This window comes from Neovison vison, chromosome 13 (assembly GCF_020171115.1).
Source record: "Neovison vison isolate M4711 chromosome 13, ASM_NN_V1, whole genome shotgun sequence".
In the NCBI taxonomy this organism is placed as follows: Eukaryota; Metazoa; Chordata; class Mammalia; order Carnivora; family Mustelidae; genus Neogale; species Neogale vison.
Genome location: NC_058103.1, coordinates 84,813,349 through 84,832,080, shown reverse-complemented (window position 1 = coordinate 84,832,080; position 18,732 = coordinate 84,813,349). Strand labels below are relative to the sequence as shown.

General features: G+C 37.6%; 1 protein-coding gene across 5 annotated transcripts in view; it reads left to right on the top strand.

The window, feature by feature from the left end:
- The window catches only part of STARD9 (StAR related lipid transfer domain containing 9), a 123,762-nt gene that overhangs the window by 47,249 nt on the left and 57,781 nt on the right, over positions 1-18,732 (top strand). For all 5 annotated transcript variants that reach the window (XM_044231581.1, XM_044231580.1, XM_044231579.1 and 2 more), the window contains exons 4-7: positions 10,611-10,727; positions 11,884-11,916; positions 12,000-12,061; positions 14,086-14,198. In XM_044231581.1, coding sequence (XP_044087516.1) covers positions 10,611-10,727; positions 11,884-11,916; positions 12,000-12,061; positions 14,086-14,198 — 325 coding nt within the window. The remainder of the gene's footprint in view (positions 1-10,610; positions 10,728-11,883; positions 11,917-11,999; positions 12,062-14,085; positions 14,199-18,732) is intronic.

The window sequence follows — 18,732 nt, the reverse complement described above, 5'->3', positions numbered from 1 at the left end:
ACTTGATTAAGGTGTCATCTGCCGGGCTTCTCCACTCTGAACTTAATTCTTTCCCCCTCTTTGTAATTAATATTTTGTTGAGGGGTACTTACTATGTAAATACCCCATTCCTTGTCAGAGTTTCAAATTATTTATATGTATATTAATTCATGGGTTCCCATTTTATTCAGTGAATTACAATCTATTATTATCATTGCTTATTATGATGCTCAAATTGTTCCTATTAGTAGAAAATGATATTTAGAAGCCGAGATCTAGGTGGTAGGTACACTCATTGCTGTTTGGGTATCATTGCTCCCAGATCCTCTTAGTAGAGTTAGACAAAGTGAGAGATGATATATTTACTTACACACACACACACACACACACACACACAGAATTACATCATCACATCTATTTTTGTATCTTTTTCTGTTGAAACCCATGAGTTCTCACTGATTCTGATCTGACACTGTAAGGCTCAAAGATTAGAGTGGGAGGAGAGAACTTGAGTGCTGGATGGAGTTAATTAAAAATAACCCAACCAATGCAACAAGAGCAGTTCTAAGAGGAAAATCTGTGGTGATACGGCCTACCTTAAGAAACAAGAAAAAGCTCAAATAAACAATCTCACCTTAAAACCTAAAGGATTTAGAGAAAGAAGAGACAAGATCCAAGTTGAGTAAAAGGAAGGAAATACTAAAGATCAGAACAGGAATAAAAGAAAAAAATAAACAAAATTGATAAAACCCATAGCCAGACCCATCAAGAAAAAAAGAACCCGAATAAAATCAGAAAGAGAGAAGTGACACCATAGAAATACAAAGGATTATAAGAGAATAGTATGAAATCTTATATGCCAACAAATTGGACAACCTAGAAGAAATGGATAAATTCCTAGACACATAGAATCTTCCAAAGTTGAATCATGAAGAAATAGAAAATTTGAACAGATTACTAGCAATGAAATTGAATTAGTAATGAAAAAACTACCAAAAAACAAAAGTACAGGACCAGATGGCTTCATGGGTGAATTCTATCAAACATTTAAGGGCGTTAATGCCTATTCTTCTCAAACTGTTTCATAAAAATAGGAGAGAAAGGAAAACTTCCAAATATATTCTATGGGGCCAACATTACCCGAATAGCAAACCAGATAAAAGCACTACACACACACATGCACACATACACATACATGGACATGCTATAGGCCAGTATCCTGATGAACACTGATGCAAAAATCCTCAAAAAATATTAGAATCACTCACCATGATCAGGTGGGATTTATTTCAGGGATGCGAGGATAGTTAGTATTTTGCAAATCAGCTTAATATAGCACATCAACAAAATGAAAAATAAAACTCATATGACCATCTCAGTAGATAGGAAAAAAAGCATTTCATAAAATTCAGTATCCATTCATGATAAAAGCTCTCAACAAAGTGGGTTTAGAGGAAACATACTTCAACATAATAAAGGCCACGTATGAAAAGCTGACAATGAGTATCATACTCAGTAGTGAAAGCTGAAAGCATTTCCTCTAAGATCAGGAATAAGACAAGGATATCTACTCTTACCACTTTTACTCAAAAGTACTAGAAGTCCTAACCATAGCATTGAGACAAGAAAAGAAATAAGAGGCATTCATATTGGTAAAGAAGTTAAATTGTCATTATATGCAGATGACATGATACTATACATAGAAAATCCTAAAGATGCCACCAAAAAACTACTGGAACTGATAAATGAATTCAGTAGAGTTGCAGGATACAAAATTAATATCCAAAACTGGTAGTGTTTCTATACACTAATAACAAAGTAGCAGAAAGGGAAATAAAGGAAACAATTCCATTTACAATTATACCAGAAAGAATAAAATACCTAGGAATAAACCTAACAAAGGAAGTGGAAGACCTCTACTCTGATAACTATAAAACACTGATGAAAGAAATTGAAGATGACACAAATGGAAAGATAGTCCATGCTCATGAATGGAATAATTAATATTGTTAAAATGTCTATACTACCAAAAGCAATCTATGGATTCAGTGCAATCCCTATCAAAATACCAATAGCATTTTTCACAAAACTATAACAAACAGTACTAAAATTTGTATGTAACCCACAAAAGACCCCAAATAGCCAAAACAATCTTGAGAAAGAACAATAAAGCCGGAGGAGAGGTATCCTAATGCCATATTTTAAGATACACTGCAAAGCTCTAGTAATCAAAACAGTGTGGTACTGGCACAAAAATAGACACATAGATCAATGGAACAGAATAGAGAGCCCAGATGTAAACCCACACTTCCACAGCCCATTACTCTATGACAAAGGATGCAAGAATATACAGTGAGGAAAAGGCATTCTCCTCAATAAATGGTATTGGGAAAACTGGACAGCTACATGTGACATAATGGAAAACTGGGCGACTTTCTAATACCGTACACAAAAATAAATTCAAAATGGATTAAAAATCTAAGTGTGAGATCTGAAACCATAAAAATCTTAGAAGAGAACACAGATAGTAATTTATATGACATAAGCTGTAGCAACATTTTTCTGGGTATGTCTCCTCAGATAAGGGAAACAAAAGCAAAAAATAAGCTATTGGAACTACATCAAAATAAAAAGCTTCTGCATGGCAAAGGAAACTAGCAACAAGATGAAAAGGCAACCTATGGAATGGGAGAAGATATTCACAAGTGCTATATCCAGTAAGGGGTTAATATCCAATATATATGAGGAACTTATACAACTCAACACCAAAAAGCCAAATAACCCAATTTTAAAAAGGGGCAGAAGACCTGTCTAGAAATTTTCTCAAAGAAGTCATACAGATGGCCAAGAAAAAAATGAAAGGGTGCTCAATATCACTAATCATCAGGGAAATGCAAATCAAAACCACAATGAGATATTACCTCACACCTGCCAGGATAGCTAAGATAAAAAACACAAGAAACAAGTGTTAGCAAGAATGTGGAGAAAGGGGCGCCTCGGTGGCTCAGTGGGTTGAGCCGCTGCCTTCGGCTCAGGTCATGATCTCAGGGTCCTGGGATCGAGTCCCGCGTCGGGCTCTCTGCTCAGCGGGGAGCCTGCTTCCTCCTCTCTCTCTCTCTGCCTGCCTCTCTCCTACTTGTGATCTCTCTCTGTCAAATAAATAAATAAAATCTTTAAAAAAAAAAAAAGAATGTGGAGAAAAAGGAACCATCATGTACTCTTGGAATGTAAATTGGTATAGTCATTGTGGAAAACAGTATGGAGGGTCCTCAGAAAATTAAAAATAGAGCTACCATATGATCCAGTTATTCCACTACTGGGTATTTACCCAAAGAAAACAAGAACACTAATTCAAAAAGATATATGCATCCCTATGAGTTTATTTTTAAACTTTTAAAAAAAATTTCCAGTATAGTTAGCATTCATCTATTGATGGACACTTGGGTTGCTTCCATAATTTGGCTATTGTAAATAATGCTGCAATAAACGTGGGGGGCTGTGTATGTGTGTTGAGTGGAATATTATGCAGCCATTAAAAAAGATGAAGTTGTGCCACTTGCAGTAACATGGATGGACCTAGAAGGGATTATGCTACTTGAAATATGTTGACTGAGAAAGACAAATACCATATAATTTCACTTACATGTGGAACTGAAAAAAAAAATGAAAAAAAGCACAATCATATGTGGACATACAGAGAACTAAATGATGGTTCCCAAAGGGGAAAGGGCTGGGGAGATGGGTAAAATAGGTGAGGAGAGGTAGGGAATACAGGCTTCCAGTTACAGAATAAAAAAATCACAGGAGTAAGTGAGTAAAAAGTACAGCATAAATAATACAGTCAATGATATTATAAAGCATTGTATGATGACAGATGGTAGCTACACTTGTGTTCATAACTTAATGTATAGATTGGTCTAATTGTATTTTACACTTGAAAGTAATGTAATGTTGTCACCTCTATTCAAATAAAGTAACCCACCCAATTCAGCAAATTTATTTCAGGGTAATGGGTACTTGACTAAGGTGAGTTGATATCAAAGAATTTTGGAAATTGAGGGCTTAAAAATTGTGAAATCTGCATTTTTTTTCTGTGTTTTCTTACAACCGGGAATAAGTGATTTTGAATTGCAGTTATAAACTGGTAGCACTAGTTGCTACTAATATTCCTTTTAACAAAATTTTATTTTAAAAAATTATTTTTAAGTAATCTCTACACACAGCATGGGGCTTGAACTCACAAACCCAAGATCAACAACTGCATGCTCTACTGACTGAGCCAAACAGGCACCCCACTACTAGTATTTCTTAATGGGAGTTTAGGGTTTCATTCGTCTCATGTTGGAATGAGAATAAGAAAGCAGTCAATTGTTAACTCTTGAGGATAGTTGTGTAAATTATGTATCTATAAAATTATAATTGTGAAAATGAATAACAAATGTTTAAAATCCTTAAGTGTTTTAGGAATATAGGAATAAGAAGCAATACACAAGAGCTTATATATTCTGAGTAGCAACCATATAAAACTTACATATTTGTAGAAAAATGGAGAACTACAGTGAAAATGGATTGTGCACAGCAGTAACATTTGGGTAGGTCTTCCAGTTTTCTTTTGGGATGTTGACTAATCCTGATTTGGAAGTGCTCATATTGTGATATCAAATTACAGTGTGTACATTATAGAAAATACAGAAGAAAGTGAGATAGAAATGCATGTATATTTCACCTTTTATTCTTCCTTCCTTTCTGCTGACTGAAGCAATATACTGAATCCAGTTAGGAAAAGGCTGAATGCTTTGGTCTTTTCCAAATGCCCCCTAGTTCTGTAATGATGACAGTAGCTATAGGGTCTGAGAAATTTTAAGTGGGGCCACTCTGGTCTTTAGTCCTGTGTCACGGTTAAGAAAATTGCAGCCCTTCTGTCTCCTCCTTTTCCTTCTTCAGGAGGGATCTCCTGGATCAGGTACCTTATAGGGCATTGTGAGAAGAGGTCTAGTTTACAAAAACCAAGCAGAGGGGCGCCTGGGTGGCTCAGAGGGTTAAAGCCTCTGCCTTTGGCTTAGGTCATGATCCCAGGGTCCTGGGATCGAGCACTGCATTGGGCTCTCTGCTCCGTGGGGAGCCTGCTTCCTCCTCTCTCTGCCTGCCTGTCTGCTTACTTGTGATTTCTCTCTGTTAAATAAATAAAATCTTTAAAAAAAAACAACCAAGCAGAAACTCCAGAAAGATGCTGTTTTATCTCACCACAAAATAGTATTCATTTTAGGAAGTGATAGCTACATACCACTAAAGGGTTCCTTAATGTGAATGGGCCACTGCCACTACCAGTGGGACCCTTCCATTGAGGCTAAGAATATGTCGCTCCTGATGTCTATCCTTTTTGTACCGATATCTCTGTGTTCAAATAAAGTAACTTTAATGAAGGAATGGGGAGAGATTTATTTGGCCATTTCTGGGATTACTTCCCTGGATATTTGTTCTTCCTGTGGTGGGAGATCTTGGGTCATAGGCATGAACTTTCCAAGGTTGACAGCCAGGTATTTAGAGATGGCAAATGGTGGTCTAAGGTTTTTCAGAGTAAAGTGACCTAGTGGTCTTATTGTTTCAGCCAGAACTCTGACTTTCTGAAGGATTAAAAGGACAAAGATACATTTTAGATCTTGTCGTGGGGTCCTGGGGACACTGTTGATTCAGAGGAGAAGCCTTTATCTGGGGATATAATTTAAAGAAGGGACATCTCTGAAAACATGCCTAAGAAGCAGAAAAAGTGACATCTCTGCTATGAAGATTTCTCTAACTCTCCCAGCCCACAGTCATTTTCCCTTCTCAGATATGTTTATATCTACCCTTCATTCATATTTTACTATGTACAAGTATTGAACTTTTTACTAACTGCATTGTCTGTCTCTTCAACCATATGGTAAGCTCATTTTGAACCAAGACATTGTTTTAAATGTCTTTCAAGTCTCTCACAGTGCCTCCTGCAGTGGTAGGGCCCTTTTGGCATTTTAATAAATATTTGCTTCCCAAGGTGAAGAGAAATCTGGTTCTGAGACCTCCCCTTGTCAAGACTAGTTTCTTTTAGAATATTGATTCTTCTTTCTCTCATTGGGTATGGCATAGGTTTCAGTTGGCCTCGTTTGTGTTTACTTGCATTTCAGAAATTCTGTGGGCTTTCACTTCGGGTTCCTTGGAGACTGTTTAAAGAACAATTTCCATGGTATTTAGTGTATGTGTATATTTGCAATATGAATGAATATGGGAAATAAATTTCTCTGTATTTCACCTTATAATATGGAGAAGCCAAGTAAGAAATCTAGTTCCATCTGTTAAAGTTAAATACAGGCTGTTGCCTGTTTCCTTTGGATAAAGCTGCTACAAAAGACAAGGGATAGTATCTGGTCCTTACTTGAACTAGGATCCAAATGATGATCAACTTCTGGCCAGGCTTGAAATGGAAATGGACCATCTGTAAAAATTTATGCTGGCTAGTGACCCAAGGATGAATGACCTATAGTGGGATTGAGGGACTAGCCCAGAATTTACCTGACGTTTATGGAAAGTGGACAGTGTTTCCTGACATTTTGTGGGGTTGTTTTGGCAAATGTGACACAGATGGGGCTTTTTTCCTCCCTTCCTAAATACCTTGCTTACACTTTGGGTAGCACCTGCCAAGTGGACAGCAGAGTCTGGGCTGTGGCTTAGATATATTTAGATACCTGATATATTTAGATACCTGGTGGGTGGGACTGTAGCATGCCTTCCCACTTGGAAAATTAAAGAGAAATTTTAAAATAAAAAATACTAAATTGTCTAGCCATAAACATAAGGAAAACTACAAGTATCGTAATAGTTATAACAAGATAAAAAATAAAACACCTAGGTTTAGTTCAGATTCTCATCATATTCAAGTATTCTTAATTACTATGTTTGTGTCAGAATTTAAGACCTAGATAGGGACATTCAATATTATCTAGGAATAGAACAAAAGTCAGAAAGAGTAAGCTATATGCCAAAATATTAACAGTGGTTATCTCTAGGTGGTGGGATTATTTTTTATCAGCATTTTTCCCCTATTTTCAATTCCTGACTTTTATAATAAAATTCTCATAGTTCATACTTAGATGTTGTTTCTGTGAGTAAAGATGGTATCTGTTACTGAATTGGATACCAGTTTTACATAATGATGTATTGTATGGTGACTAATGTAACACACACACACACACAAAATAGACAGCAGTTTTACTAAAAGGAAAAAAGTTTTCTAGTTGAATCCTTTTATTTTAACAATGAATTTATAGATCAAGAGAAATAAGTAATATTTAATATTAATTTAAACAAAATACATCATAGAATATAAAGCCATTTTCTCATAAAGTTTCCTTTAGATAAATTAAAAACTGGTAAGTATTTCTTTATAATAGCAACTTCATTTTATAATAGAACTGTGTGGGTCAAAGCTACACATTTCCAGTTATAAAGCAAATAAGTAATGGTGATGTAATTGACAGCATAGTGACTATAGTTAATAATACTGTATTGCATATTTTTCAGATGATTTTATTTATTTATTTGTCAGAGAGCAAAAGCAGGGGGAGTAGCTGGCAGAGCAGGCAGAGGGAGAAGCAGGCTTTCCACTGAGCAAGAAGCCCATAGTAGGACTCAATCCCAGGACCTTGGGATCATGACCTGGGCTGAAGGCAGATGCTTAACCGACTGAGCCACCCAGGTGTCACTGTATTGCATATTTGAAAGCAGCTAGGAGAGTGGTCTTCAAAGTTCTTATCATGATTTTTAAAAAGTTGGTAGCTTTGTATGCTGATCTATGTTAATGACTTGTGATCATTGTGGAATACATATAAATATCAGATTAAATAATATATTGTATACCTGAAACTAATAGAGTGTTATGTCAAATATACCTCAATAGAAAACAAAAGAGAAACCAGAAGAAAAAATATATGAAGACTTTCTGTGGAAAAGTATTAAGCGCCAAGAACTTAATATATTTTGTTGGATAGGTAACCTCCTATAAATGACATGATTTTCATACTATAGCATAGGAAATAATAATCCCTAGGCTCTAGCAAAAACCTTCAAGATATGAAGAGTTTTAATGATTTATTACTTTAATGGTTTATGAAAGTGTTTTTTGTAATACATTTTTAGTAGGATAGAAAATAGAAGTTTTTCAAAAGTTATCTGTGAAGTTGGGAAGTATTAACTATGGTATCTGTATTTAGGTGTCTATTTTTCAAAATAAGTACATAGCTCTTTTTAAAATAGATGAGAATATCAGAAAGAAAGATGACTGAGTAGTTCTTATACAGAAAAGTGGGAAAAAAGTGTAATAACAAGAAAAACTTTAATTAGTGCTCACTTTGTTCCAAACATTGTTCTAAGTGCTTTCCATATATTAGAACAATTAATCCTCTCAAAAACCCAGTGAGTTTTAGGTGCTTTTTTAAAAACTCCATTTTTTTTTTAACTTTTTGTTATGTTAGTCACCATATAAGGCATCATTAGTTTTTGAAGTAGTGTCTTCTAGGTGAGGAAACTGAGGTAAGGTTACCTCCCTAAGGAGCCAGGCTTGGAACCTAGAAAGTTCCAAAATGTGTTCTTAGTGATTAAACTATAGGTAGCTGTTTAGAGGAAGAGAAATAATCTTAAGCACTTTCCCCAACTCCAGGCACCATTAAGTTATATATTTTATATGAATGTTCTCTCTTTAAATAACAAGCTCCAGCCCTACTTTTCTCATTTCTTTTTAATTTTAGCAAATAATTTTATTTAACAGTGTACTAATGTAACACATTATCAGATAGTTCTCCATTTTTTGTCTATAATGGACATTTTAAATCAGTATCCTGAATCTACAAACAAAAAAAAAATCTCTTTGGATTTCTACATGTTAATGCAGTGCAAAAAACATTTAAGAAATGGTTAATATAGTTAATATAACAAACTGTATAAATATATACCTTCTCTGAAAGATTTTAAATGATATAAAAATAATTATAGCAATGTGTTGTTGGATTTTTTAATTAACGTATAATGTATTATTTGTTTCAGGGGTACAGGTCTGTGATTCATCAGTCTTACACAATTCACAGAACTCACCATAGCACATACCCACCCCATCCCTTCCACCCCCCTCTCCTCCAGCAAGATTAAGATTAAGAGTCTCTTATGGTTTGTCTCCCTCTCTGGTTCTCTATACAGATTACCACAGTTTGGAGAGAGGATGGGTCAATAGATCCATAAATGGTATTAACGTTATGTCAACATTGAGAGACAAACCATGAGACTTCTTTTTCTCTTTTTTTTAAAAAAGATTTTATTTATTTGTTTGAGAGAGAGAAGAGAGCATGAGAGCTGAGAAGGTCAGAGAGAGAAGTGGACTCCCCGTGGAGCTGGGAGCCCAATGTGGGACTTGATCCTGGGACTCTGGGATCATGACCTGAACTGAAAGCAGTCCCTCAACCAACTAGCCACCCAGGTGCCCTGAGATGTCTTTTTTTAAAAGATTTTATTTATTTGTTTGACAGAGATAGCACGTATGCAAGCAGGGGGAGTGGCAGAAATAGGGAAAGGGAGAAGCAGCCTCCCCACTGAGCTGAGAACCTGACATCGGGCTCAATTCCAGGACTCTGGGTTCATGTCCTGAGCTGAAGACAGATAGATGCTTAACTGACTGAGCCCCCATAAGAGACTCTTGATTATAGGACATAAACTGAGGGTTGCCAGAAGGAAGGCGGGTGGGGGGATGGATTAACTGGGTGATGGGCATTAAGGATGACATGTGATGTAATGAGCACTGGGTGTTATATGCAACGATGAATCACTGAACTCTACCTCTAAAACTAGTAATACACTATATGTTAATTAATTGAATTTCAATTTAAAATAAAATGTCAGTACAACTCTGGATTTTTTTTTAAAGTTTTTAATTCCAGTTAGTTGACATACAGTGCTTTATTAGTTTCAGGTGTACAGTATAGTGATTCTTCAATTCCATACATCATTACTCAGGGTTATTTGTTCATTTTTTAAGTTTTTAAAAAATTTCTTTATTTTAGTTATCTCTATACCCAATGTGGGGCTTGAACTCATGACCCCCAGATCTAGTGTCACATGCTCTTCCAACTAATCCTTGGGTTTTTTTATTTTTTAATTTTTTATTTTTTTTAAAGATTTTTTATCTATTTATTTGACAGACAGAGATCACAAGTAGGCAGAGAGGCAGGCAGAGAGAGAGAGAGGAAAGCAGGCTCTCTGCCCAGCAGAGAGCCCGATGCGGGACTCGATCCCAGGACCCTGGGACCATGACCTGAGCTGAAGGCAGCGGCTTAACCCACTGAGCCACCCAGGCGCCCCTCCTTGGGTTTTTTTTTAATCTAAAAATAAAGTGTTTCAAACACAGGTGACTGTAAATTCCCTATAATATTTCAAGAATCAATTCAGTTTCAGAAAAAAGATTGCTAAGGAAAATGTATTCATTCAAATATATTTTAAAGTGCTTACTGTATGCCGGGTACAATGCTAGACATTACAAATTTTAAAATGATATGGTTTGTTAATCTGGTATGGGAAGAACTACACTGATGTGCTTTCTACTTTTGTTGTGACAGGTTTTCCAGGATTTGGGGACTGAAGTATTGTCTGGAGCTGCTAAAGGCTACAACATCTGCCTTTTTGCCTATGGGCAGACAGGCTCTGGGAAGACATACACCATGCTGGGGACCCCAGTGAGTATTGGTATTGGAATATGATCTCTTTTATTGCCACAGCAAGCCTGAATCTCACACTGTCTTTGTTACTGAGAGAAAGAGTGCAAATTTAGTAATTATTGAACTTTAGTAAGATTTAATGGGCTTTCTTTTGTATTAAGATTGGGTTTCTGGTCCTTTAATTGAAAGATGAACTTTGAATAATTAGTCCCTCTTTATTAAACTTTGAAGAACCTTAGCATTACATACTCCCTTTGATGAAGCTGACCTTGTCAGTCGTTTTGCATTTCTCATATCATTTCCAAGTTCATCACTTGAAGCTTTTTAACACAAGCCTCAGACTGAATCTGAAGTGTTGCTTAGGACTGTGCAGAAATGGGGCTATGTGTGTTAGATCTGAGCATTGGAAAAAAGCGCGAGAACTACCTAATGGGTTGGAGACTTAAAAAGTGTGAAGGACTTATGAGAGCCTTACTTTGTCATGGAGAATTGAGAAGGTAGAGGTCCTTAAGCATACCTCTTTGTTTTATGTTTAGAAGTATCTTGGTGATTTGAACTGGTGTGGCAGGTGACAAATAACACCACCCAGGGACATTCTCTGTGATACTTTTCTCCCAAAAGATTATCTGTATTTTGTGCTCAGCTCGTTGCTTACTATGTCCATGTTTAGTGTGCTTTTATATATTTGAAGAAAGAAGAAAATGTCCATTAAACCAGGGGTATAAAACCTTTAACCTACGTACAAGTTAGCAGTGGACCCAAGATGAAAAAAAAACTGCTTTTTCCTAAATGTGTATTTTAAACACCCATGTACTCTAGTTCTCCTGTGTATATAGGAATAGAAAGTTTCTAAAAGGGATCACAGTGGTAAATTGGTTTATCCGAGAAGGATGTAACCTTTATTGTGTGAAAGCAGGTACCTGGATTTGTTAGCTTCTCCTCTCTTCCTTCTTATGGTAATAATCTGCCTCTCAGCTGGTACTTGCCTCCCTCCTGAGTATCTCCTGAGAGCCAGGCAAATAGTCTTCTACATACCACCAGTGAAACTCCCTAAAGTGAAGAGGCTAGCGCAGGAAGCCCATGTGCCCATCCCCTGCCAGCCTTGGTTTCTGGGTGTTGGGGGAGAGTTTTTCTGTGAGTGAACAGTAATGCTTTCCTTTCTTCTATTCGCCAGGCTTCTGTTGGGCTGACGCCACGGATATGTGAGGTATAGACTCTATTTTAACTAGATCCTCTCAAAGTAGACCTTCTTTGTACACTCCCTTCACTCCAACCCTCTGGTTTGTGCAGGGTCTCTTCATCAGGGAGAAGGACTATGCCCCACTGCCTTCCTCTTGTAGGATAAAAATAAGGTAAGAATCTTTCAGGCTCTGGGGCCTAAAATATTTCCATTTCCACTCCAAATTCAAAACCCTTTGCATCAAGAGTCATCCAGAGGAATGGAGAAAAGCCACAGAAGAAATATTTTGCAGTATAGGGAGATGAGAAACATACTTAGATCTTTGGGTTGTAGGAAACTTAATTCCTATCCCTACACTTAACAAACGGGTGTTTCATGTGGATCAGCTTGCCCTGGCTGTCTGTTTTCCTTTACTTTCCTTACAGTTTACTACTAGCTTTTGGAATTTCTATTCCAGCTCCTGCTGCGTTGTTCTTTGGGTCAGTTGTTCCTAAGCTCTAGTTCCGAGACAGTGCTGGTTACTCCAATGTGAAGTTTTAACCAGTCTGTAGTGAAAATGTTAGTGCAAGGTTACCAGCTGCCAATTACCCTTAATTTTTTCTGTTTTATTTTTTGGGGGATTCAGTGTCCTTTTTAAAAAACATGAAATGTTTGGGGCACCTGGGTGGCTCAGTGGGTTAAGCCTCTGCCTTCAGCTCAGGTCATGATCGCAGGGTCCTGGGATCAAGCCCCGCATCGGGCTCTCTGCTCGGCGGGGAGCCTGCTTACCCCTCTCTCTCTGCCAGCTTCTTTGCCTACTTGTGATCTCTGTCTATCAAATAAATAAATAAACTCTTAAAAAAAAAAAGACATGAAATGTAATTCACATACCATAAACTTCATGCTTTTGAAGTATATATTTTTCAGTGTTTTTCTTTATATTTACAAGGTTGTTCAACCACCTTACTAATTCCAGAACATTTTCTTAATCCCAAAATGAATAAATCCCCTTTAAGAAATTAAATGATAGTAAACAGTATCTATACATTTTTTTTAAGTTTGTGAAGTGAAAATTTGTAGGCCTCTGGCCTTTGTGTGTGTGTGTGTGTGCACGCGTGTGTGTCTGTGTGTGTAAACATGTACCTGTATATTAAATGTTTTATTGTCCCTGAAATCTGGGAATCACTATTCTGAGAGACATCTGGGCTTCCTGTGTCCAATTCTGAGGAAGAAGGAGAAACAATTTAAAAGAAGAGTGTAAGGTGGCCTGGGTGGTTCAGTGGGTCAAAGCTTCTGCCTTCGGCTCAGGTTGTGATCTCGGGGTCCTGGGATTGAGTCCTGCGTCAGTCTCTCTGCTCAATGGGGAGCCTCTTTCCTTCTCTCTCTCTCTGCCTGCCTCTCTGTCTACTTGTGGTCTCTCTCTCTGTCAAATAAATAAATAAAATCTTAAAAAAGATTTAATTAAAAAATAAAAAATAAGAGTGCATAGAGTTCATCTGAGGTGGAGCCTTTTTTTTATGTCCGCTGGCTTCCTGATGAGGAAGACCTTTCTGTGAGAAGTTTGTTTTCTTAACAAAATTTTTGCTGATTGTAATCAAGAATTGTAACTATGTTATTATTTTAAAAAGGAATTAAATACCAGCAGGTACCTATAAGATAGAGCATATCTTAGAATCCCATTGTATGAAACAGGTAAAATGAGATCTCTCCTACTTAAATTAAGGGTGGGGACCAGAATCTTTCTCATTTAGCTTTCCTCATTGCTTAGCAGTGGCTCTCGAGATGCCTTCACAGAGCACTGAGAGGTCATAGATGATGTTTGAAAATCACTTAAGAAATAAGCCTGAAACTCTGTGGTCTGATCAGGGTATAGGCTGGTGGCAGTATACCCCACAACTATGCTGAAATAGCCTCTTGAAGGCTTAATTTGAATCAAGGCTGACTTTGTAAACCTACAACTGTGAAGTGATGACAGCTAATGTGGCAACACTATTGTGCACGCGTAGAAAGAGACTCAAGAGCGAACCCTGGCATGGTCAAGGTCTTAGAGTGTCAGAGGTAGAACTAGGTTAAGAATTAGGGCCTTCGTATTCTTGGCTTAGTGTTTTGCCCACTTTCTTCCAAATCTAACTATGTTGCCTTCTTTAAAATGTAATTTTGAAAAGATGTCATCATTTTCCAAAATCTGATTTTGTGCCTTGTTCCATATGTCTCTAGTTTCCTGGAAATCTATAATGAACGAGTACGGGATCTGCTGAAGCAATCTGATCAGAAGAAGTCCTACACTCTGCGGGTCAGAGAGCATCCAGAGATGGGGCCCTATGTACAAGGTGAGCCACTGTGGTTCTGGAGAATTCCAAATGGAATTCTGGGAAGCTTTCCTAATGGTCATGGATTCATTCAACAAATATATAATGAAACTTGCTATGTGCCACCTATTGTACTAGATGTTGGATAAATAACTGTAAATAGAAAAGACAGTCCTGCCCTCATAGGCAGGCTTATAGTCTTGTGGGGATGAGGCAGAAAATAAACACTTAATTACAAGTTGTGATAAAGACTAATAAAAAAAATAGATGTTGTGGTGGAAAAGAACAGTGGGCAGTATAGTTAGTCCATCTGCATGACAGGGTCATGAAATGCTTGTTTGAGAAGATTCAAGAGCCAGTCATGTAAAGAATGGTATTCTGAGGGGAAGGATGATTCTGACAGAAGGAGCAGCATGAGCAAGAGTCCTAAGAGAAGGGCTGGGTGGTTTCAAAGAGGCCAGTGTGTCTAAAGAATAGTGAAGGAAGGGGGAAAGGGCATGGAATAAGGTGGAGTCTTTCGTGGCAGGTCCAGAGGGCCTGGACTGATTTTCAGATCAGCTAATCTCCTTTTCAGGGTGATTTTCTCACTGGTGGAGATAAGGAGATGAGGAGCTGTCACACATGGCACTGGTCTGAGCTGCTTCCTTATTAAGTACTGATATTTGGTGTATGGTACTATCTGTCTTATCCTACTAGACTGGGTCTTACTATGATGTAGGAACAGTTGTGTTCTTTTGTACAGGAAGTTTTTACCCCTTCGGCCCACTTTACAAAGAGCTTGAATTTTATGCTCCTGTTCCTTCAGAAATATACTAATTTAATTCCTAACAAAGAGATGGACACAAAAGATCAAGAGCTGGTCTCTTTATCAGGGCATGGCTAATGGAGTCTGCCAGTTACAGATTCTGCTACCTGTGTCTTTTCCCAAAGGTTCCATCATGAGAAGCAGCCTGGAAACAAACAAAAAATATCATTTACTTTGCTGGGAGCCAGTAGTTTACTTCATAAACCTCTGTGCATATAAATTTTTGTGTAAAGCAGTACTTTGAGGGCAGACCAGAAGTTGATGCAGTGCTGTCAAAGTTTCTTACTTTTGCATTTTATTTTAATATATATGTGTGTGGTAGGGGGAGTAACTAGAGGAGACCCAAGATGTAGTCCAAGTGTCCCCCTTGCACAGAAGCTAAAATGAAGCTGCAAGAAGCTACAGGGTGTTCCCAAAGTCACACAGCTAGTTGGAACAGGGTTGGAACTGGGAACCTTGCCTAGGATATAGGGAGAGATCAGTGGGATGGAATCCTGTACATCAAGGAAACCTGTGACTATAGATTCTTTGATCGGCATTGTACTTGAAACCCAGAGAAGGTAGGAACTTATGCAAGGTCATTCAGTTTGGGCGATACACCCAAGGCCAGTGATAGGAACTGGACTGAAGTCTCAGGACTCTTTTGGACCTTCATGGAGCAAACCCTTGTGGGGGTAGGGTATGGTTGGTAGGAAATAATTCTACCCAACAAAAGGTCTCTTGGGTCCTTTGGGTTACATGTTTTTGAAAGTTGGTCAGACTTTCTTAAATCATGACAAATATAGGTCAGCAGTCCTTGAATTTCTTAGTGAAGGAGCCTTGAGCTCAAGTACCATCCTGGGATGCTAAGACCCTAGATAGGCACATTGAACTATTACTTCCATTACCATTTTCTAATGGCATTGCCGTGAACTTCTTCTTTTAAGATTTTATTTATTTATTTGAAAAAGAGAGCATGCATGCGTGCAAGTGGAGGGAGGAACAGAGGGAGAGGGAAAGAATCTCAAGCAGATTGCCTGCTGATCGTGGAGCTTGACATGGGGCTCGATCTCATAACCCTGAGATGATGTCCTGAGCTGAAATCAAGAGTTGGACTCTAAACTGACTGAGCCACCCAGCACCCCTACAGCAAACTTTTAGTTCTTTAAATGTTTGCCTTCTCATTCATTTATTTGTGTTATCTGCCTGCCTATATCTGTGTCTATGTAGCTCTATCTTCAGGCACATATATTCTGTGAATATGATTACTAAGTGGAAAGCGGTTTCTGCTTTGAAACCAATTCTATGGGAATTTATTGGGTACATGCTAGATACCTATACTATGCAGGGTGTTCCAGGAAATAAATATGAGAACTTACAGTTCTAGTTTAGAATTGTGAGCTAGAACTTGATAGTTGCCTAAAGCAAAGGAAAGGAAGGGGGTAGCCTATTACTTCCCATTAAAAAGTTTATTAATTAGATGACTGGTTAAGTTGAAATCTGAAATGTACACAGCCCTACTCAAAGCACATGAGAGGCCAGTGGTTGTAGGGTCTTGGTGTCATTTAAGTGAAGAAAAGATAATATCATGTTTTTTGCCTTGATCTTAATCTTAACATAAAGGGGTAGGTAATTGCTTTTCCCCCAGTTTTTTGTTGTTGTGGGGGTTTTTTGTATTTTCTGTGTGTTCAATCGGCACAAAAGTTTTTTTCTTTTTAATTTTTTTTTTAACTTCTTAAACCTTTTTTCCCCTTGCCTTTCTACACTAACTAAGACCTCTAGTACCATATTAAATAGAAGTGCTAGCAGTATTTAGTCTTGTTTCCAGGGGAAAGCTTCAATGTTATACCATTAAGTATGATGTTTGCAATAGTGTTTGTTTTTAATAAATACTTTTTAAAAAAAGATTTTATTTATTTATTTGACAGAGAGAGATCACAAGTAGGCAGAGAGGCAGGCAGAGAGAGAGGGGGAAGCAGCTCCCCACTGAGCAGAGAGCCCGATGCTGGGCTCAATCCCAGGATCCCATGATCATGACCTGAGCCAAAGGCAGAGGCTCAACCCATTGAACCACCCAGGCACCCCTTTAATAAATATTCTTTATCACACACTTGTAAAAATGTCCATAGCAAAGGATCAGGTTTGTTTGTTTGTTTGTTTTTAAAGATGTATTTATTGGGTGCCTGGGTGGCTCAGTGGGTTAAAGCCTCTGCCTTCTCCTCTCTCTCTGCCTGCCTCTCTGCCTACTTGTGATTTCTCTCTGTCAAATGGATGAAATCTTTAAAAAATAAATAAATAAATAAATAAATAAAAATCTTAAAAAAATGTATTTATTTGAGAGAGAGTGTGCGCATGTGTGCAAGTGGGGAACAGGGTAGAGGGAGAGAGAGAATCCTCAAGTACACTCCCTGCTGTGCATGGAGCCTAATGTGGGGCTTGATCCCAGGACCCTGAGATCATGACCTGAGTGAAATGAAGAGTCAGCCACTTAACTGACTGCCACTTAGGTGCCCTGCAAAGGACCAGGTTTTTTTGTTTTGCTTTTTAATTCCAAGCTATGGCAAACTAACACTTTAGTAAAATAAAGATGAGTTACTAGAAAAATGAAAATGACATCTTAATTACAAGCCCCCAATTTTTTTACAGTTCAAAAGATGTAAAATCACTCTGTCACATTGTTATAAAAATTGCTAAATTTCTTTATCTGTCTCATTACATAGTAATAATAGTTTGAGAACTGGCCTTAGTCTTTGGATTAGCTTGAGAAACATTGCCATAGCAGATCAAGGGAATTCTCTTTTTCCCCCCTAGTTTTCTTTTTTTAAAGATTATATTTATTTATTTGAGAGAGTGAGAGAGAACATAAGCAGAGGGAGGTGCAGAGGGAGAGGGAGAAGCAGACTCCCTGCTGAGCAGGGAGCCCAGTGCAGGGCTTTATCCTAGGACCCTGGAATAGAGTTTCCCTGAGTTGAAGGCAGATGCTTAGCTGACTGAGCCACCCATAGAACCCGTTCCCTAGTTTTCTAAGGGTTTTTGTTTTTTAACATTGAAACAAATTAAACTTCTTAAAAAGCTGCAAGTGCAGTATAAACATTTTTCTTGAGCCATTTGAGAGTGAGTTGTCAATCTAATGGCCCATCTCACCTGATTATTTTAGGGTGTTTTCTCTCCATTCCTTCAAACAAGAATGTTCTCCTGTATCATTACAACACAACCACCCAAATCAGAAAATAAACTTTGGCATGTTACCACCATCTAATCCTTAGAGCCCATTTAAATTTCTCTAATTGTCCCAATAATTGCTCATTTGAGATTCACATGTTCATGTTGTTAGGTTGTTTCTTTGGTTTGGAAAAGTTTCCTTGGTCTCTCTTTAACTTTCATGAACTTGACAACCATCAAGTGGTATACAATTTTGATATGTCCCATTACTCATGATTTTCAAGATGATATCTTCCAGCCTTCTTCACTCTAGAATTGCTGTTCTCCTTTTGTAATCAACAAGTGTTTGTGGGGCAGTACTATGAAATCATGTATCTATCCCATCTTCATCTTATTTTCAATTTATTTATGTCAATATAGATTCATGCTTGTCTATTTTATTCAATGAATTATCTTCTGCTACTGTGATTTTTTATTCTGATGCTCAAATTATTCCAAATTTAGTCAATAGAATCCCTTTCAAGTGTATTTCTGTGACATTTTAACATGTCACTGTTATTCTTTGAGTGCCTCCTTGTTTTCTGGCATAGAGGTATTCCAGGCTTACCT